At 41.5% G+C, this 22,762-nt stretch overlaps 1 protein-coding gene across 2 annotated transcripts in view; it reads right to left on the reverse strand.

Annotated features, from left to right (window-relative positions):
- The window catches only part of SMIM13 (small integral membrane protein 13), a 49,762-nt gene that overhangs the window by 15,742 nt on the left and 11,258 nt on the right, over window positions 1-22,762 (reverse strand). The window contains exon 2 of one of the 2 annotated variants that reach the window (XM_007119884.3): window positions 17,509-18,359. The exons of the other annotated variant lie outside the window; for it this stretch is intronic. Coding sequence (XP_007119946.1) covers window positions 18,172-18,359 — 188 coding nt within the window. The 3' untranslated portion in view covers window positions 17,509-18,171. Of the gene's footprint in view, window positions 1-17,508; window positions 18,360-22,762 lie in introns of those variants that run through there. 2 annotated transcript variants of the gene reach the window in all.

Below are 22,762 nucleotides of genomic sequence, written 5' to 3' on the forward strand. Positions count from 1 at the left end.
TGTTTGTTCTTTAATTCTTCTAGGTCTTTGTTAAACATTTCTTGCATCTTCTCGATCTTTGCCTCCATTCTTTTTCCGAGGTCCTGGATCATCTTCACTATCATTTTTCTGAATTCTTTTTCTGGAAGGTTGCCTATCTCCACTTCATTTAGTTGTTTTTTCTGGGGTTTTATCTTGTTCCTTCATTTGGTACATAGCTCTCTGCCTTTTCATCTTGTCTATCTTTCTGTGAATGTGTTTTTTTTCAGATGAAGAGTTTCTAATTTATCTTACAAGGATTGCATAATCTTGATACCAAAACAAAAGAAAAAAAAGAAAACAGAAATATAGTCTAACCTAATGAAACAGATGCAAAGATTCTAAACAGGATATTAGTAGATTAAAAGAATAACATACCTCAGTGCATTAAGAGACTCTACCACAATCATGATGCAAAACATGAGAACTCCATTTAATATTTCTCCTAATAGAAGTTTACTTGCAACATATATGATCTATAACCTCTGGGGTTTTTTTTTCTGGAAAATTTTTATTTTGCCTCCACTTTAGAAGGATATTTTCACTGGGTATAGAATTCTAAACATCTGTTATCTCCTTTCAGCCTTTTAAAGCTGTCATTTCATCACTTGGTTTCCATCATTTCTGCTGAGAAGGTAGCTTTTAGTATTATTGTTGCTCATTTGAAAGTAATGCATCTTTTTTCTCTACTTGCCGTTATGATTTTTCTCTCTTGATCTGATGATGATGAACCAAAGTGTAGTATTTGTTGTCTTTATCCTGCTTGGGGTTCTTAGTAATTTTTGATTCTGTGACTTGGATTTTTTTACCCCTTTTGGAAAATTCTTGGTTATTATCTCTTCAAATATTGCTTCTGCTACATCCTCTCTCCTTTCCTTCTTGAACCCCAATTACGTTTGCTAGGATGTCTCATGATAGACCATGTCACACGTCTCTGACACTTTTCTGTATTTTCCATCCTTTTTGTTCTTTGTGCTTCCATCAGGATATTTTCTACTGCCCCCTGTCCAGCTCACCAGTCCTCTCTTCAGCTGTGTCCAATCTGCTTTAAACCCCATTTTTTAGTTCAAATTTTACTATATCTTCTTCAGTTCCAGAATTTCTATTTGCTTTTTGACAATATTGATTCCAGTTCTCTACTAAAGTGTTCATTTTTTTCATTTATTTTCTTGATCACATTAATTACAATTATTTTTAAATCTGTGTCTGATAACTGCAATAATCTGGGACACCTGTGAGTATATTTCTATTATGCTTTTTTCCCTTGGCTCTCTTTCTTGGATCCTAGTAATTTTGGATGGGATGCTCATCCCTGTGCCTGAAAGAGGGATCTGGATGAAGTTATTTTCCTCCAGAGAGGATTCACTCTATGGTCCAGCAGGCAGCTAGAGTAGGGGCAGTTTGTCTTAATCCAATCAAGAACTCAGTCCATTCAAGGTTGAGTTGTAGTGAGGCTTGATCGACCCTAATGCACCCGCTCTTAAAGATCCCAACTGAAAGCCTACAGCATTTACAGAGGGCAGCCTCCTGGTCAGTTCCTGATTTCCAGTTTTCATCTCCACAACAACGTAAGACTGACAAAAATTCCACTCTATTTTCCAGCTGCTTTTCTTGGCTTCTTAGCCTTTCATTTTATATGACTAAGATTCACCAAGTACTTCAAAGAGAAAACCATCAACTGTCAGGCTCACTTCTCTGTACCTCCCTTTTTTTCTGGAACCTTGGCTTCTGGAATCCTGGCTGATCTGGGAGCCCCACAGTCCAAGTTTTATTTCCTCAGACCTATAAGGCTACCAAGAGCTGTGATATTTTTCTGCTTCTAAGAGTGTCTCAGCCTCTTTGTCAATGCCAAGAGTCACCCGATGCCAAGAGGAGAAAAGCAGCTTTCAGAATGTTGGGCTCACTTCAGTGAGCTTCTCTTCTCTCTGGCTGCACCACGCAGCATGAGGGATCTTAGTTCCCCCACCAGGGATCGAACCCACACCCCCTGCAGTGGAATCACGGAGCCCTAACCACTGGACTGCCAGGGAAGTCCTCTCTCTGGTATCTTGACCCTTCAACTCAGGCTGTTGCAGTGGCTCTCTGAAAACTTCAAACAGATCAATTGTAATTGTATCCACCTTTTTCAGTTGTTCTCAGTGGAAGCAGCAGTTTTCTACTAACTACTCCATCACAGGAAGTGGTAGCTGTCTCCTTGTTTCTTTTTACAACTTCATAGTACTTCACTTCATGGATGTACTATAGCTTATTTAATTGACTCCCTACTAATAGACATTGGGTTGTTCTAGCCTTTTGCTATAACAAATAAGGTCATGGTGAATAGCCTTCTGCATATGTCTTCATATATTTGCAATTGAATAGTTGAGATAGAATCCTAGAAGTACGATTGCTGGATCAAAGAGTGAATGCATATGCAATTTTGCTAGATACTGCCAATTTCACTTCATAGAAATCATACCATTTTGGGGTCCCACCTGCAGTGTATAAAAGTGCCTATTTTCACATAGTCTTGCCAAAATTTACATTGTCAAACTTGGGAGTTTTTTTTTTCAATCTGATTGATGAGAGATGGAATCTCAGTAGTTTTGACACGCATTGCTCTTATTGTGAGTGAGGGCTATCAGTATACCTTTTCTGTGAACTCTCTATTCATACCTTTGCTTATTTTTAAAAAAATCAGTTTGTGGATATTTTCTTTTTCAATTTTTAGGAAATCCTTATTACATTAAGTATGTGAGTACTTTGTGATACAAGTTCCAAAATTCTTCCCAATTTGTAATTATCTTGTGACTTTACTTATTTTGTTGTTGGCAATGTTGTCAAATTTCTTTGTCTAGATTTTTAAAATTAGTTAGAAATTCCCACTTTGGGGTTATAAATATAAGATTTACCCATGTTTTCTTCTAGTATTGTATGTTTTTCTGTTTGTGTTTAATTTTCATTTAGATCTCTAATACATTTATAATTTCTCCTGGAATACATTGTGAGAAAAAGATCCAATTTCTTCCTTTTTCTTTATAGCTATCCATTGGGCCCAACACTGTTTAAAGTTAATTTTCCCCTCTGATTTCAGTGCCTCTTTTGTCATATACTAAATTTTCCTGGACATTCTATTCTGATCCATTTGTTTATAAGTCTTTTCCTGAGCCAATACCTCACTGCTTTAATTTAGAGGATGTTAAATGTTTTACTAACTCTAACAGGATTAGCCATGCATTAAGTATTCTTTCCAAATATTTCCTGGCTATTCTCCGTTGTTTTTTCTTCCATATAAACTTTATAATCAACTTGTCTACTTCCAGAAAAAAACCTGAGGAAATTTTTATTGAGATTGCATTAAATTTATAAAACTAATTTAGAGAGAAATAACATCTTTATGATGTTAAGTTTTCCTATTCAATATTAGGGTGGGTTTTTTTTCAGTTTGTTCAAAGCTATTTTTATCTCTTTCGTGAGTGTTTTGCAGTTATCCTATTATTTTTGCACATACTAGGTTTCTGTCTAGGTATTTAAAATTTTGTTATTGTATACAGGGTCTTCCCTTCCCTTAGACCTTCAAATGGCTTATAATTTATATTTACAAAGGCTAGTAATTTTACTATGCTAATTTTATGTCCTGCTACTTTATTATCTTATGGTTTGTAGTACTTTTCCATTGATTCTTCTGGTTTTTCCAGATATGCAATATAAACAAAGAGTTTGCCTCTTCCTTTCCAGTTCTTACAAGTCTAATTGTTATCTCTTGCTTAATTGCATTAGCTAACATTCCAGTGCAATGTTAAATCATTGTAGAGGTAGCAGGCATCCTTGTCTTCCTCCTGATTTGACTCCCTAAAGGTGTTTGGCATCTGACAATCAAATAAGAAGCTGGCTTTTGGACAGATCACACACACACACACACACACACACACACATTTTATTAGGTTTAAAAAAAAAAAGTGTTTCCATGCTATTTTTTCTGTGTATGCTAAACTTTTTTTTTTTTTTTTTTTTTTTTTTTTTTTTACTTTTTCAGCTGCACTGCGTGGCTTGCGGGATCCTAGTTCCCCGACCAGGGATCGAACCCAGGTCCACTGAAGTGGAGGCACGGAGTCCTAACCACTGGACCGCTAGGGAATTCCCTAGGCTTTTGTATTTGAAAAATTATTTGTAGAAATAATTTGATGACATATCTTGCTCTAGGCCAAGAGTAGCCCCCAATACTAGGCTCACTTTCTTGAGTTCTGTCTTCTTCCAGATGTTGGTTGATAATTTCTTCTACCTTGTTAATTCTTTGATGATTTTAAAACTGCATTTTATGTTTTCTTTAGCTTTACTTTAGCTTTATCTTTAGCAAGAGGGTTGGTCTGAATCCCCTCATTTTCTGTTACCAAAAGTAGCACTCCTACTTGACGCCAACAAACTAAAAATAAGTTTTAAAAGCAATAACGAGGAAAAAGAGAGGAAACAGATTTTTGAAGTCACATTTTTCAGTGTGTGAAAGATTTCCAGATATGTCTGAACTACCATCTAGAAACAGGTACTTCTCCACAAAGAGATAAGAACATAAACTTTTTAAAATAAATTTATTTATTATTTTATTTATTTATCTTTGGCTGTGTTGGGTCTTCGTTGCTGCGCACGGGCTTTCTCTAGTTGTGGCGAGCGGCGGCTACTCTTCGTTGCGGTGTGTGGGCTTCTCATTGTGGTGGCTTCCCTAGTTGCAGAGCACGGGGTCTAGGCACGTGGGCTTCAGTAGCTGTGGCACGTGGGCTCAGTAGCTGTGGCTCGCGGGCTCTAGAGAGCAGGCTCAGTAGTTGTGGCGCAAGGGCTTAGTTGCTCTGCAGCATGTGAGACCATGGCTCACGGGCCCAGCCGCTCCACGGCATGTGGGATCTTCCCGGACCGGGGCACGAACCCACATCCCCTGCATCGGCAGGCAGACTCTCAACCACTGCACCACCAGGGAAGCCCAAGAACATAAACTTTTTGTGACTAAAAAGTAATAAAAATGATAAAATTTCCATAACATGACCCCCCAAGGAGCATAACTTCATAGTCACGCCTTACATTTTACCCAATTTATGTATCATCTAAGCTCTCCTAGCCTTACCTTATGGCACAGCAGATGTTATTCTCTTCTGAGAAAACACTAAGCTATTTCTTGATACTTATCTGCTGCTTATGCACATTTTTCCAGAGGAGTCACTCTCCTCACATACACAACAAGCAAAAAAATAAACAAACAAAAGAAATAACCAAAAAAAAAAAAAAAGAAAGAAAAGAAAAGAAAAGCACAAGGCGCTTCTACCTTTCTGACTTACAGGAAATGCTTGGTACTTCTTTATCGTCCACCAAACACAACATGATGTGAGATCTCTTCACTGAACCACACACTTCTTTGGGACTCTGTCGCCAGCTTTCTCAATCCAATTTTTTGCATGGCCATTCAAAAGCATGCCTCATGGGGTTAACAACAGTACTTAAGAATTCGAACCAACTATTTTTCTTAGAGCTTAAAAAGCAACTACCCAGATTTTGAGTACCTGGACAGGAGGTTAGCTAATATATTTGGAACAGGATCTGACATTTAATGGGAATTGGCAGGGCTAAAACAGCACCTGAAGGTGACAACTGTAGGGGATCTCAGGAGCGATGGAGAGGTGGCCCCATTTCATGCTGGGCCCAGGGTGCTGTATATGTGGTTTCCAATATTCGAAAATACATATCGATTATGAGAAATCTCTTCTGGAAACACAACAGACTAAGGTGATGCACACAGGCCTTCCTACCTACTGCAAACATACGGAAGAGTTGGATGTAATCGTTTTTTTTAATGCAGTATTTCATAATGCAACTGAAAAAGAAAGAATGGGAGATGACCAGGGGCCAAGAACAAAGATAGAAATCAAAGCTACAGCAGTAAGTGAGCTGTGGCAGGACTGGGTATGGTGGCCCACTAAAGATGGGGCCCTGGCAAGGGCCCCAGGGCCTGGAGTTGGAAAGTCTCACCTGCACAGGAGACACAGCCTCCCAGTTCCAGGGGGCAGAGGAACTGGAACCAAAAGCCCAGGCAAGAATCTCTGAGTCTTGTTTATGAAACGGGGACTAGAAATTTCTGCACACAGGCACAAGAAGGAAACAAGGAATTTGGTCCTCTATGCATCCACTGGACTGCTAAAAAAAAATTGTACATATGTGCACTATAACAGGAAAATTATTTGAATAGGAAGTATAACTTCTTGCAGAGAAAAAGGAGGAAATAAAGATAACTTAAGACGATAGAAGGTAGAAAAGGGGGGATGGGGGTTATTTGTTTCCTCGGGCTGCAGGAACAAGGTTCCACACACTCAACCGTCACCGGCCTGCCTCTGTGTCTCCGTGTGTCTGAATCTCCCCTTCTTACAAGGACACCAGTCATTGGATCAGGGCCCAACCTAATCCAGAACGACCTCGCTTTAACCTGCAAGGAGCCTATTTCCAAAGAAGGCTTTATTTACAGGTTCCAGGTGGACACGAATTTTGGAGGGACACTGTTCAACCCAGTACTGGGGGGTTAAACAAAAAGGATCATAATCACCTGGGGGAACACGTTAAAAACACGGATTCTTAGTTCTGACCTGCCTGAGATTCTGAGTCAAGTCGCCTGAAATAAGGAAGGGCCCCAAGGCTGCATTTAGCACCCCAGTGACTCTGCGTGCGCTGAATTAGCAGGACAGATCACCAGACAACCCGAAGTGCTCTCTGCTGGGGGCCAGTGGGGTGGGGCGGGGAGGCAGTGGCGGGGAGACACGTGGCTCTTGAGGGGGAATTAAAGGCAAGAGGAGGTGACCGGGCAAGGTGATCCACATTTGCAGCAGCACAGAGCCCGGAGCTCCGCTCCCCCAGTGGACCCAAGATACGAGATGGGGAGGAAGAGGGCGAGAAAGGCCAAGGCCTTGGGTTTCTTCCTGTGTTTCTGTTTTTGGTCTGGGGAGGAGCTCTAAGAGCTTGTTTTTAGATGTAATCATTAGTGAGTGTGGAATAACTTGACAACACTCAGTGCAAGACTTGTTACGTGTTTTGCTTTGCATTGTTTCGTCTAAACCAGATGAGCAGTGACTCTGAGCCTCTGCACCACGGTTGGTGAGACATTCAGTCTTAGTCACTGCAGGCCAACCCATCTCCCTCTCTCTCTCCCAAGGGGTCCTACACCCCCCAGGAGCCTCAGCGAAAGCCTTTGCTCTTCAGGTCCATCAGGGCTGCCTTTGAGATGCTCACCACTCAGCCCCGTGGGATCCACTCGGAGCAGCACTCCCTGGGCCCACTGTGCTCCCAGAAAACCTGGCTGCACTTTGCAAAGCCAGGGCTTAGCCTTCAGATCCCCAGTACCGCAGGTCACCCCCATCGGGGGACTGCCACCTCCCAGGGCTGTGTAAGAACAGGATGAGGGCTCTGCTTTCGGTCCTTGGGAATCCAGCTGCATGCTCCGCGGGTCACTGGCTCACTCTCCCCAAATGTCCCTTCTCTCCCAACCTGTTGCAAGTTCTTCTCCCTATTGGACAATCAGAACCCCAGTGAGCCCAACTTGCCGAGCCCCTCCTGGGGTGAGGCAGGGCCAGCGCTACAGGACACAGAGGCCGGCTAACCCTTTCTCCATTCGTTTATCCCACCACATATGCTCATATAAGTCAGGGCTGCACCTTGCGTTTGTATTTGAACATGTACTTATTTCCCTTTGTGCTGAATGACGTAAGGTGATTTGGATGCTTTAAGCAAAAAAGAAATTGTTTCCCTTCTCGAAGCAACAAGGCGGGGGGCCAGGGGTTCGCACTATCATGTCCATGGCCAAGCTGCTTTACCTCCTTAAACCTCAATTTCTTTACCTGTAAAGCAAAGATAACGTTTTCCTTGCCCTTCTCACTCTCACAAAGCTTAGGAAGGCAATATAAGAAAAAGGACTTTGCAAATCAAAAGCACTTTCTAGCGACACAGAGCCTTACGGTTCTATGGCGTCTCACCCGAGGCGTGGATCCTGCTCCCACAAGTAAACACGTGGGCCTTTGGACCAACCATCTTTTCATCGGCCTCTCATGAAGCTGACTAGCTCCTAGAGTCATACGCTGGGAGGTGGCGTTCAGATGCTGTTTGTGAGTGTGCTCCTGTTTCTCTGACCACAAGCCCTCATCAGAGGGACCGTAAACATTGTCGTCTGGCCCGCCTCAGCTTTAGACGGAGTGGAAAGATGTCCTGGGTGGCCAGGACAGTCCTGGTTTATATCTGTCCTGGCCCAGTGATGATTAACCCCCCTTCCCCTTCCAGTTTAATCAACGATGTATACGCGCTCACTTAACTGCTTTAAGTAGAGAGGATCAGGTTAAATACTTATGATGCAAAACTGGGTGCCACATAATTACCAAACCGTCAACATCCTTTTAAAGGAACACACCCCGGAGAGGAAGAGCAACTAAACTCACTGGCTAATTCTTGAAATCTGTCGCCATCTTGTGGTTAAAAGCTGCAGTCTGACAGGCTATTTGGACCTTTTCAGAAGGGATGGAAGAGTAATGGACACAGAATACACAGAAAGAATCAGGGGCTTGCAAAACAAGCATCTCATTAACATACACTTTTGCGTTTGTTGATTAAAGAAAACGGTAACCATTGTCAGGAGATGCTGATAAGGCAGAATTAAGCCTCTCAGATTAGACTCAGATTCTGACTCAAAGATTGAATATATGCAGCTTGCGGGTTACAACGTCATTTTGATATAAGTTCTACCTTATACTGATATATTGATTAATTCAACAGAGGGGATGATGGCACTTAATCAAATAAATGCACCAAGAAGTGTTTAACTCCTGTCTGGAGGAGAGGAGGACCAGTCTATGTAACAAAGGAACTGCCTGGAAAGGGGTCGGGTAGTGTTCAAAGACGCTTCCCCGAGAAAGTGACTTTGAGCTGAAATCTGACGAATGACCAGGAGAAGGGGGGCGGGGGGGAGCCAGTGCAGGGACCCAGGCACAGGGGTGCCGGTGATCTCCGAGTATCTGTGTGGCTGAGAGGAGGCTCACCTGCTGTAAGCGTGGGTGGTGGGGCGGCCAGTGGTGGGAGAAGGTGCCCGACAAGCTGGTGAATGAAAGCCTGCAGCACGTCCTGGGCGTGATGAGGATCTTCCACCTTTTCTCTAGGACAGTGGGAAGCCACTCCCACGACATAAGCAAGGAGCCGACAGGGCCATATTTGAGTTTCAAAAAGGTCACTCTGGCGACAAGGAGGAGAGAAAGCGGGAGAGGGGATGTCGTGGATTTGAGACAGCCGCGATCGCAGGACCCAGGTGGGCACACAGCGGTGGGGCCTGGGCGCTATTCTACATGTTTGTGTGTGTTCACTTATTCAATCCCTACAGAAGCCCTATGAGATAGGAACTACTATTACACCCATTTTACAGATGAAAAATGAGGCACGCAGAGGTCGCAATTCCAGAGGCCACCCTCATGACTACTACACTTCACTGCCTACAGAGGGTAACAGGAAAATGGAGGAAAGTGGAGAAGGTTCCAAGAGCTATTTCAGAAGTAAAGTCAACCAGACTTGATGTGTTGAATAAGGGACCCGCAAGACCGGTCAAGAGGGACTTCCCTGGTGGTCCAGCGGCTAAGACTCCGCGCTTCCAATGCAGGGGGCGAGGGCTCGATCCCTGGTGGGGGAACTAAGATCCACATGGCACAGGGCACAGCCAAAAAGTAAAAGAAACAAACAAAAACAAAAACAACCACAAAAAAAGGAAAGGTCAACCGTGACACCAGTTTGTCAACTTTACAACGGTCGACAGGGAGGCTGGTATGACCCCAGTATCAGAAGCGGTTGCAGATGCTGGGTGAGACCAGTGTTTAAGACAACCAAGAGGGGATACTGAGAAGATCACTGGCTCAAGAGACAGGAATGTGGCTCCACTGGTCAAGAGGTGGCAGCTGAAGACACCAACAGGGCTGCCTGAGGAGACAGGAAGGAAAAGGGGGTGAGAACGTAGCCCCAAGGGACTCTGACATTTCACTGCAGGATAAGCCTGAAATGAGAGGAAGGGTTAAAACCGGTAAAGCCAGAGTTTAGTATCATTAAAGCCAAAGGAGGAGAAGGTTGCAAGGAGCGAGGAAGAGATGAGCAAAACCACACGAATGCTGTTGGGAAGTCAGGCAAAGCTGAGGGCTGGAAAATGTCCTTCAGATTTTGCGCCAGGGTCATGGAGACACCTACTCAGAGAAGTCTGGTGTGACGTGGCAAGGCAGGGGCCACTGGCAGCTGAGGGGACAGAGTAGGCGGGACCTTGCCTTCTTTCAAGATAGAATATATTTATTGAATATGTTTAGATGTTGGAGAGAGCTATCCAGATGACAGAGAGCAATTGAGTGTATAGAAGAAATAACTGACAGTGTTAACTTGCTGAAAAAGTAGAACAGGATCCAAAGCACAGGAGGAGAAATTCGTTTCAGATGGCAGAGGGGTCTGTTCTCTAATGCAGGAGGGAAAGAGAGGGTTGGAAGAGATATAGACAGATTTGAAGGCTCCGTGGAAGGGTAAGGAGATTCCAGGCTGAGGCTTCAATTTGCTCTGTGACATGAGATGCACAGTCCCCGCCTGGGTGGGGTACCTACTCAAGAACAGAGGATTAGTATCTTGTATGCTCACATATTTTTCTCACCAGATGACTTCTGTCTAACCCAAATGGTTCCCAAACCTGCTTACTTCAGTTGTCTCTTATATCACAATTACATAATGAAATGTCACAACTAAATATGAGTGTGAGTAAAGGGTTGCTGTTTCTATGAAAACTTAGTTGAATGTTTCGGAAAAATTTGATAAAGACAAGATGCAAAAAATCCTGTCCACCTAGGGATAAGCAAGGCAACTGTCAAAGACAGAAAAACACTACAGTAAAACTCTTTGCTCTGCAAGACTCTGTTCTCGTTCTGGTTTTAAGAGAACAAAACTGGAGATCGCCGAATCATAAGTCACTCTGGCTTTTGCAAAGAAAATGAGATTGAACTCTAATGGATCTATATTCAGTGAAAAAAAGCCTAGGCCTTACCTCAAAAGACTGTCGGATGAACGTATGTGTTTTTGTGATTCTCCCCATTTCAACTCTTCTCAGTGAACCGAAACCAACCCCTGGACCAAGCCGTCATTAGGAGGCTGCCTCGGTTACAAAGGTAAGAAGTAAGGAAAGGCGGGTGGGAGTGAAGCTACGGGTTGCTTACTATATATTAAGAAGTGTGGGACTTCCCTGGTGGTGCAGTGGTTAAGAATCCGCCTGCCAATGCAGGGGACACGGGTTCGAGCCCTGGTCTGGGAAGATCCCACATGCCATGGAGCAACTAAGCCCGTGCGCCACAACCACTAAGCCCATGTGCCACAACTACTGAGCCTGCGCTCTAGAGCCCGTGAGCCACAACTACTGAGCCCACGCACCTAGAGCCCGTGCTCCGCAACAAGAGAAGCCACCGCAATGAGAAGCCTGCACACCACAACGAAGAGTAGCCCCCGCTCGCCGCAACTAGAGAGAAAGCCCGCGCACAGCAACGAAGACCCAACACAGCGAAAAATAAATAAATTAAATTAATTAATTAATTTAAAAAAATTTTTTTTAAAAAAGAAGCGTGCTTAACAGGTGTTTTTAAAAATTTACTCCTTACAACAACCCTGCACATTCTCATTCTCACTCAGCAGACCAGGCAACAGAGAGGTTAAATAAATTGCCAACTATCAAGTTACAGCACCTGGGTAGGAACTCAGTTCTGACCTGTATCCTCAGGGTGGCCATTTCCATTGGTCTTCCATGCACCTGGACGTATCCCCTCAAACACGCTCCACCCATGCCCTCCATCAGCCCTCCACCAATGATTCATCCTTGCCCTTCACCTCCCATAGCTAAATCAATCACCAAACCCTGTCCAATTGACTCCCGTCAATATCTATTCCATTTGTCCCCGCTGTCACCTTGCAGAAATTTCACATCTTCTTTTGCACGGACTTCTGCCAGAACTAGGTTGCCCCAATTTCTTAATAATCAGATCTGAGCGGCATCACTCTTTGATATATATCCGTTTAACACTTGCTCTTTCTGCAAGTTCTTTCTTCATTGGCCTCAAGCACATTGCCTTCCAGGTATGTTCCTTGTTCTCAGCAGTCTTTCTCAATGTCCTTAGTGGCCTCTTTTTCTTTTGCCAGCCTCTGAAATATTGATGCTCCTTAGGGGCCATTCCTGGGGTCTCTTCTTATTCTGGCTTCTTCCCTGGCAGATCCTATTTTTGCAAACAGCTTCAACTGCATTCACACGCTGATGATTACTGATGGCCCTCCTACCATTTTCACAACTGTTTAGTATTTCTGTCCACCCAGTGCCCTGTAAGCACGTCAAATTCAAATATGTATGCCCCAAACTGGACTCTCATCTGCCATGTCCCTTCGACCAACCTCAAGCCTACTTCTTCTATACACATCCCTCAACGTTGTCCATCTCAAATGTTGAAATCATCCTTCACTTTTCTGTCACTTGCCTTCACAACCCAGTCTCAAGCCCTGTGGAGTCTTCCTGTCCTCAAACTTCCCATGGCCGTCACTCCTTTCAAGCCTGCCGCTAGCTTTCTATCACCCCGTTTCCACTGTGTCTCCAAAGGAAACCTCCTCGGGGCAGTCAGCATGAGCTTCCTAAGCCAGCTGCACTTTGTCCAGGAGCCTGCAAGAACAGCCACTTAGTACGTTAAACAAAGCTGTTGACATTGCATACAAGGTCTTTGATGACCTAGATCTTTCCTACTTCTCCAGTTTCAAAATGTTGCACCCCATAATCACTCTCCATTCCAGGAATAATCAACTATCTACAGTTCTCCAAACAAGGCATCTTCCCTCAACTCTGACTTGGCACCTGTCCAGAACCCTGGAAAACTCCCTACTCCTCCCTAAGATTCTTAGAGCTTTTGTTGTCCTCAACTCCTTTCTCCTCGCCCATCTCCAGCAAAGTTCTCCATAAACAGCATCATTTTTATAACCAAAGTACTTAATTGTATGTAACAATCATGTCCTGGCTTGGAGAGTTGCCGGGGGCCAGGATGAAGAGAAAGCGTTCTCACAGCTCCTCTTTCATTTTCAGGAAACTCCTTCCTCCTTTTAAGGGCCACCTGACATCCCAGACCTTAAGATCAGACTTCCAAGTCCCCGACCTGGTCTCCAGGTCATGGTCATCTTCTCCGTCCCAACTCCAGCCATGATGCAGAACTATTAGTGGCCATGCTGACAGCCCACGACACCCTAGAACGTGTCACAGTTCTCAGATTCCCCTTTGCTACGGTTGCTTCACCTCTAAAGTCCTAGTCTCCACCCCAAACTTCCTATTCTATCCACTATATACATATGTCTCATGCATTTTATTATCTTCAGCCTCTATCCCTTTCCATTTGCCCCATTTATCAGTGCCTTACTGATCCGACTTCTCTCGCAACCCAGCCCAAACCCCACGGCCAGTCTCCAGCAATCTCAAGTGACTGTGCCCTTTGGACACTCCTATCTGACAAAGCCTGACCCTGACACAGTCCACTTTTTCCATTCTACATTCTTGGCAGCCGAGCACTGCTGAAGAAAAATCAGGACTTGGCACTCAGCCACTGCAATTCATGGTTTCCTATTGCAAATGGCTTCCAAGGCATCCCTCCATCTTTTCACTTGGCTTTGGTCGTCCGTTCCCTCACTCAGTCTTCCTGGCGGTTAATACTAACTAAATGTGAGACATGACCTATGGTAAACAGATTTGCAAAACAATCTTGAAGGTACCGGATAAAGCATGAGAAGAAAAAAGGCGAAACATGAAGTGTAAATTAGCTCTAATGCTATGTGCCCTTAGGTTCCAAGTCAATTACTTTCATGGCACTAGGAATACTACTGAGATGTTGTCTTAATTCTTATAGATGTTTAGAGTTAGACAAATGAGGTGAAGGGTGAACCACTGGTAAAAATGGCTGGTTTCCAATCCCTCATGTCCAAGGTACCCTTCACACTTCTTATTCTTTATCAATGAAACAGACACAACTTTTGTTTTCATTTTAATTTATTCTGTGTAAAGTGAAGCATCATACAAACCACAGAAGCTTTAGATATAGTGTTGACCAGTTTTAAAACAGTGAGTAATCGTTTACACAGGCTCCTCATCTCTAATTTTACATCTCGTTATACAAAGGTACTATTAACACACACAGTTCTAATTCCTTATATACCTATTTGTCAAGCAGCAAGATGACAATACATCACAGCATAGCACAGAATGTTTCCTCTAAGAAACCAGAGCAGCAGTTATTTGGTGAATGGTTATGCATAGAACTGACTTAGAGGGGTAAACACTGGTCATAAAACAGGGGACACATGTATGTTAACAAATGGAAAATGTAGCTTTTTAAATTAATATAAGATAAAATGTTACTCTTTATGCTTTAAGTTAAAAACTATAGAATACTTTAAAAGCAGACAATACAAGGTGCTTTAATTCTAGACTCCAAAACAAAATACTATTCCATTAATTGCTTAAGAATCCATAACCTCTGAGTACTGCTCATTGGCTTTTTAAAGTCAACATGAAATATAAAAGCACTTGAAGTTTACCAGTCAAAAGCTAAAGTTACATTGGTTACATGTGACATTAAAACATACCTTTTAAGAAAAACTGACTTTAAAAAATACTGCATTGTTCACTTAAAATAATTTCAAAAACTGTTGCTCTTAAAAGTAAAAATGCACTACTTTCAAACCTTTCAACACAGTTTGGTTTAAAATGCCCTATTTTGTGAATCCGTTACTTAACATATTCCCAACTTTCAGCAAAATAACAGTTCGAAGTTGTTGTTAAATCTGATAACATCTGAAGAAATGGGTCAGCATGTCTATAAATTGGCTATCCACCATAAAACGACGTATTTATGTTTCCACCATGAAAACATCACTACAAAAATCCACCGGATGAATTCTATTTTTAGCTTTACGTAAATATTAAAAACCTATTTAACAGTGTCACGCAAATACTTAGCGTTTTTTGGCCTTGAAATCAGAGCAATGCTACCAGTAAATCTGATACAGGCAATTTTCACAAAAGTTTCAGAAGCAAAAGAAGAAAAAGATTTGGAAATGGTCGGTTGGGAAGGAAAAGCACCCACCAGAATCCTCATTTTAGAATTAATCCTCAAACGATGATGTCCTTGTTCACCATCACTGTTTGTGAGGATTCAAACAAGACTAATACTTGTGTTTTTAATGCTCAGCACCCTCTAAACTTTAAAACTGACCACAGGCTACTCCATCTCCTACTAAGAAACTGAAAATGCACTTACGATGAGTTCTGTAAGTTCGGCTACAAAAGCACTAAAACAGGAAAAAGAACAAAAACACTATATCACACAAATAATTCTGTGTTAACAACTATTTCTCCTGCCTCTCTCAGTGGCCTTAGAAATATGTACTATGTTGAGTGTACCGGGGGAAGAGGAGTGCAGGGGGAAAAAACGTTTTAAACAAAGGAATTCGTTGGTAGAATTCTCATATTGGCAGCAGTGATTTCACTTTCCTAAGAATGAAAGCATGGTAGAGTGTGAGCTATTAATATGCTTTGGTTATATTTCCCAAGCAAGTTAAGCAGAACATTTCATACAATTCTATTTTAAAAGACATCCATAAAAGCATAAATATTAATAAATAATACCAACATGTACATCTTTCAGGGATTAATTTGGGGATGACCCTTGCAGATTTTAGGGGTTATATCGGCCATCATTCTTAATACTGACACAAGAGGAAGCTTACCAGCTACTTAAAGTGTGTCAGCAACCATCACCTAAACCTAAGGTACCCACTACAAAGCGGAATCCACAGCTCCAAATATCAGACTGCAAAAGATCTAATTCAAATATCCTCCCAGCACCAAGAAGCATTAAAGTTCTTTCTAACTGATGAGCATTTTAATGTGATATTTAGCTAGTATGAAGCATTAAAATTAATGCTTGAAACTTGTGTCACTGTTCTGTTAATCAATATAGTCACATAAAAACAGAAAATTGCATCCACTAAGGAAATAAAGACAAAGACTATGCCCCACTCTCAGCTGCTGGGGGCCTCTCCTTAGCAAATATTTAAAAGTAAAGTTATACTCTGTAAATTCCCTTTTAGTACATCCGAAGGGCTACAACGACAGCAGAGGCGTTCATCACCTTAGGGCAGAGCAGATGAGCTGTTAATAAACAAACAAAACTATCAGCATGAAGCATGAGGTATCAAACAAAATTACACACCATCATAAAATAGAGGTGATATTCTGTAATGACTAGTTCTTGAGAAACAAAGGTTTAAAACGTAAAAAGAATTTGGATTAATAAAATAACTTGGCTTCGCATTTCATTCTTGTATAAAGCAGGCAACACTAAACGGGAAGGTTCTTTAATCCATATCTCTCTTCCCGGGGAAACACGCAGTCCAAAGTTCAGTGAAGACAAACACGGGAACCTGGCAAGAATCATTTTACAGTAAAGCAGGCATTTTCACCCACTCTCTATTGTTTTCTCAATACCCAGTACCTCTGAGGTCTTGTCACTGAATTCCTGTTTGTGAAGAAGTATTTTCTCCACAACACATGCCTTGAGCATGAAGTCCTCCCATACAAAAGGAGTAACTAATCCTACTCTTCCTAAAGTAGAGGATAGGGCCTAGATTCCCAAGTTACTACTCTAAAATCTTGAATAGGGTGCTCCAAAATGTATCTCATAGAGGATAACTATTTTAACAACACTGTAAGAGTCAGAATTAAGGTCTCCAATAAATAATTGCTATCCTAGAAAGAAAAATAAATTTACAGACTACTTTTTTTCCTAACCTAAGATGCCATCAATTGTAAGACGCACCACATGTATCACTAAGAAAACACATAGGCAATTAAACTATGACACAATGCTTCTGTATCCTGTAGAACGTCTTTTTAAATTTACTCAAACAGCTTTTAGAGTTAAACAGATCTTTATCGCATCAATCTTGTGCATACGTAAAGAAAGTGTATGATGAAGTAAGTTGGTTAAGTTATGACTATAACTTCATAGTCTGAGTCTAACTCCTCTGAATCACTCAAATCACAGCCATCGGTGTCTGCATTCTCCCAGACCACAGCACCCTTGGCATCATCAAGAGTGCCGGCAATGCAGCATCTCTTAAAACAGCACTCCAGCACTGCCTGTGGTTTAATATCAGCAGGAAACTTTGGACAAAATCATGTCTGACGCCTTAACGACAGTCCTGCTCCATGCATGAATCGATCACACCAGACTCTTATTGCTTTGAATTTTGTTTCATCTATTCCAAGGTTTTGGCAATTTCTCCTGCCTTCAGCTGCATCGCCTGGCGTGTGATAGGCAGTCCCTTTGCACGTGTCTCACTGACAAAATGTAGCACAGCTTCGTCTACTTGTGGGTATCTTCCTTTCTTAGGTCCCGTAAAGCATTTTGTTGTTGCTTTACAAGAAAATATGGAATTTCGGTCATTCCTCCAGCGACGGATATTTGCTTCACTGATATCGAACGTACGCCCTGCTGCTCTGTTTCCATGCTTTTCTGCATACACGATAACTTTTCGTTTCAATGCTGAATCATAGTGTAATCTTTTTGAAGCCATTTTAAAAAGCCAATTAAACCTGACACATTTGATACCAACAACAGGACAAACCTTAAGTCCACACAGGCACAGGCGAGGATAATTGCATCATGACTATTGCCTGGTTGACAGTAACCGTAAAATGCATCCCAATTTCAGACGGTATAATGTGGGGGAAAAAAAAAGTACACCATAGAACTAATATTAATAAAATATGGTTTTTCAAGCCTGTAATATTTGTCAGATTAACACCAGTGCAAGAAAATAAGCCCAAGGGTCAAGGAATAAGTATATATGTAGAAGTATATAAGCAAAAACTATCTTTACGATGAAATGTGCAATGGTCCGATTTGGTTGTAATTCCCTTTATTTTCATATGGCTTACGTGTAAATCTTTCTTTGAATTGGACTTAAGATCCAAGAATGAATGTTCTTCCATCTTTTAGCAGACTGCAAAGCCAAGTCATTACAGAGAGAGACTCCCAGTGTCCTTTGTCATTCGCTATCAGAGGACCACGGCTCAGGTCAGTGGCCTTCATCAACGGGTGCCCTCCTTTGGCGAGCAGATCTGATCCTGTGTGGAGATGATGAAGCATCTTCTTCTGTTTCAGACCCTGAAGGTTCATGATCTCCCTCCTGAGATCCTGTGTCTCCCACCAGTTCCCGAAGAAACTTGAATTTTGATAAAAAAAGATGCCAAACAAAATACCAACCTAAAGAGAGATAAAAACATTAAGAGAAATTATGACACACCGTATTATCAGTTGGGAACATTTCAGTTAATTGTGTGTGGGGGGGTGTGTTACCAAACAGTATGGGTAATTTAAATGTATATGTGATTACAATTTATATAACAAACATTTATCAAGCATTTACTATGCATGGCATAAAGATAAGCTCTGGGATTCTACAGAATGGCAAAAACAGTTTCTGCCTTTATGGAATTGAGAATCCAAGCTTGCTCCATCTATGTCAAATTTATAATGAGATTATGATATCTAAGTAGAGTGTTTATTGTATTAAACTCAAGTTTTTGAGAGCATTTTTCTGGGGAAGAAAGAATACACCTTGCTATTTACCTGGACGTTTACACCTCTATGCCAATATTCACTAAAAACAAGTTTGCTTCAATCAGAAAGCAAGACAGTAAGTGGCAGGATTTACTAAATCACCTGCACTTTGGTAAAAACTTCTCAGGACCAAACTATTCGGTAAGTTTCTAGAAATAATAAACTTTCACAGAAAATTAATAAATTTTCTTTCATTACACAATGAAAGATGAAAAGCCAGAGCACCAGTATCTTAAATTCAAGATTTTAAAAAATACAGTGTTTTCATGTCAAAGCCATTAAAAAGTCTGAATAACTCTCCTAAAAAAAAATTACTAACCAAGTTTTGCTTGTTTTCGCAAGGAGTTTTAGACGTCCACTAATATAGAAAAAACAGTCAATAAAGGAGAACACAGGAGCTAAAACTCCTGAACCCATGACTGGCTGCCCCGAAATGTTAAAAGAGTATTTCATAAACAAAACTAACCACTGCTAGCAGTCTGCCATGCTAGAGTGTTTTCTGGATGCCTTCTACTTTAAAACTCTAGTTACATAGAAAAGCAACGGACCATAGCATATTCTGCTGACTAGCGTTTTATGGAAACAAAATCCAACCAGCTTTTCCACCCCAGCATTACAGAGGCCGAGATGAATGGCCACTTAAGGAAGTTTCTAATTTTACTTGTTTCTTTCTTATAATCTCCGGGGGGAAAGATGAACATAAAATCCTTGGTACTAAAAAACTAACTTCAGAGATTTAACCCTTTTCTCAAGTTTTTGACTTCCTTGAAGCTTGAGTGCTGAGTGCTAACTGAACCACACCACAAATATATTTTAGTCAACTGTGTGCGTGAAGCACCTAACCCTATAAAACAGTATTTTAATGATACTCCAAATTAGCAAGCTCTCTCTTCACTCAAAATTCTTTGCAAAAATAGGCACAGCGAGGTAGAGGAAAGAGCACTGGAGGGGTCAGGAGGCTCAGGCCTGACCCAAGACTGATAAAGCCACTGTGAGGCATAAATAAATAAAGGGCCTAGGTGCCTAGCACCGAGTCCACATCTGGTAAACTGCTCAATCGACAGGAGCTGTGGCTGTCCCTGAGCTGTGGGATCTGCGGTGACTTCTCCTTTGTTGTTGATTAATTACCTTTTTTATTGAGATACAATTCACCTATCATAAAATTCACCATTTAAAAATGTACAATTCAATGGTTTTTAGCATATTGACAAGGTTGTGCCACCATCACCATTATCAAACTCCAAAACATTTTCATCGAGCCCCAAAGAAACCCCATACCTATTAGCAGTCCCTTCCCCAGTTCCTCCCTCCCCAGCGCCTGGGAACCATTAATGTATTCTTCTGTCTCTGGATTTGTGTATTCTGAGCATGGCATACAGACGGAATCACAGTACATGGTCTCGTGTGCCTGGCTTCTTACACTTAGCATATATTTTCAAGGTTCATCAAACATGTTGTTGCATGTATCACATTATTCGTTTTTATTGTTGAATAATATTCCATTGTAAAGACACATCACATTTAGTTTTAACCATTTACCAATTAACAGACCCAGGTAGTTTCCACTTTTTGGCTGCAATGACCAACTGCACAAGTTTTTGCACTGACGTGTTTTCATTTCTCTTGGGTATACAACTGACTCTCAAACAAGACAGGGGTTAGACCCTCCCCACAGCTGAAAATCCACCTGAAACTTTACAGTCCACCCTCCATATCCACGGTTCCACATCCAAGGATTCAACCTCAGATCATGTAGTGGACTGCAGTCTGTATTTAGTGAAAGAAATCCGCATGTTAAATGGAGCCACAAAGTTCAAACCCGTGTTGTCCGATGGTCCACTATACCTTGGGGTAGAATTGCTGTGTCATATGGTAACTTATGCATAACCATTGTGAAATTGCTAGTCTTGTCCAAAGTAGCTGTGCCATTTTACACTCCCATCAGCATTGTAAGAGGTTCTCAATTTCTCTACATCCTCAACAAGACTTTTTATTGCCCGCCTTTTTTTGTTTTTGTTTTTGTTTTGTGGTACGCGGGCCTCTCACTGTTGTGGCCTCTCCCGTTGAGGAGCACAGGCTCCGGACGTGCAGGCTCAGCGGCCATGGCTCACGGGCCCAGCCGCTCCGCGGCATGTGGGATCTTGCCGGACCGGGGCACGAACCTGTGTCCCCTGCATCGGCAGGTGGACTCTCAACCACTGCGCCACCAGGGAAGCCCCGTTGTGGCTTTTATTATGGCATTTCCCTAATGACTAAATATGTTAAACATCATTTTCTTGTGTTTATTGGAGATTTGTAAATCTTCTTTGGAGAAATGTCTATTAAATTCCTCTGCCTACTTTTTAATCAGGTTGTTTGTCTCTTTATTAAGTTGTAAGAGTTCCTTATATATTCTTGATACCAGACGCTTATCAGATATATGATCTGCAAACATTTTTTTCCCATTCTGTAGGCTGTCTTTTCACTGTCTTGATAATGTTCTTTGAAGTACAATAGTTTTTAATTATGATGGAGCCTAATTTATCATTTATTCTTTGAGGAAATCCAATTTATCTTGTTTTCTTTGGTTGCTTGTGCTTTTGGTGTCATATCTAGGGAACCGCTGACTAACCCAAAATTATGAAGATTTATGCCCATGCATGCCTCTAAGAGTTTTAGTTTTAGCTCTTACACTAGGTCTTTGATCGATTTTAGTTAACTTTGGTGTGAGAGAGAGATCCAAATCCTTTTGCATGTGGATACCAAGCTGTTCCAGAACCATTTGTTGAAAAGACTGTTCTTCCCTCCATTAAATTGTCTTGGTACCTTTGTCAAAAATCAAATGATCATAAATGTTACAGTTTATTCCTATTCCATTGATCTGTCTATCCTTATGCCATACCACACCATCTTGATTATAGTAGCTTTGCATTAAGTTTTAAAATCAAGAGTATAAGTTTACCAAGTTTGTTCTTTTCAAGACTGTTTTGGCTAAAGTCCCTTGCATTTCCATGTGCATTTTAGAATTATCTTGTCAATTTCTGGAAAAAAAAAAAAAAGGCAGCAAGAATTTTTATAGGGATTGTATTAAATCTGTAGGTCAATGTGGGGACCTACACTTTTTTATAATATTTCTCTGTACATATCAAAAATTTTCCAGAGTGGACATATATGGTTTTGCTAATCAGAAAAATCAGGAGAAAAACAAGTCAGAAACTAAGTAAATCGTAACTACTCTGTAGACGTCTATGTTTTAAATACCCCAATACCATCAATTGGCTGAAATTAATAAGCCTGGTTGATTTTAAAGATACTAAGGAAAACCCCTTAGGTTAGTTTTGAGAACCCAACCTAAAAGTTAAAAAAAACCTCTTTTTCCCAAGGTACTGTGCTAAATAAAGATGATGCACGTGAATTTACCATCAGGGAAATTATAAGCAAGCTCAATCAAAGATGATGATAGTCTTGACCTCATAAAGATCAAAGATCCCAACAGTGGCTACTAGGTAGAAAATGATCATAAATTTAGAAAAGTAAAGGGAGGTTACTGGAACTCTTCCGACTGAAAAGAGACTATGGTGAAGGGCTGTCACCAGTGGGGTTCCCACCATAAAATACTCTTGCCCCTGGGGTGGTTAAGAGAAAGTTAAGTCTCCCAGCACAGAAATCTACAAAATAAGGAACTGAAGACTGCTTCAGCAGTCAGTTTGGGGAGATATAAATAAGAGCATTCAGTTAGATCACAAACTTTGTCTTTCTCAGTTTTAATAAAACAAATCCAAAAAAAGATTTTCTTTTAAATCACTGCCAGTGATCAAACAATGCAGGGGACTCAATCTGAAGTCAAAATTCAGAATGTGGTGGCCAATCAGAGAGACTCCAGAGCCTGGAGCAGCAAGTTACCTCCACCAGCTCCGCACCCACCGCTCCCTCCCCGCCACACCAGCTCAGCCACCTGACTTCACACCTCCTTAACTGCCACCCCCAAATCTGCAGATAAGCGAACCTGAGAAGAAGCTTATTTTTCCCTATTCTGCCTGCGTGTAAGGTGTGTGAAGGCTGGGGGT

Source organism: Physeter macrocephalus, chromosome 18 (assembly GCF_002837175.3).
Source record: "Physeter macrocephalus isolate SW-GA chromosome 18, ASM283717v5, whole genome shotgun sequence".
Classification (NCBI taxonomy): domain Eukaryota; kingdom Metazoa; phylum Chordata; class Mammalia; order Artiodactyla; family Physeteridae; genus Physeter; species Physeter macrocephalus.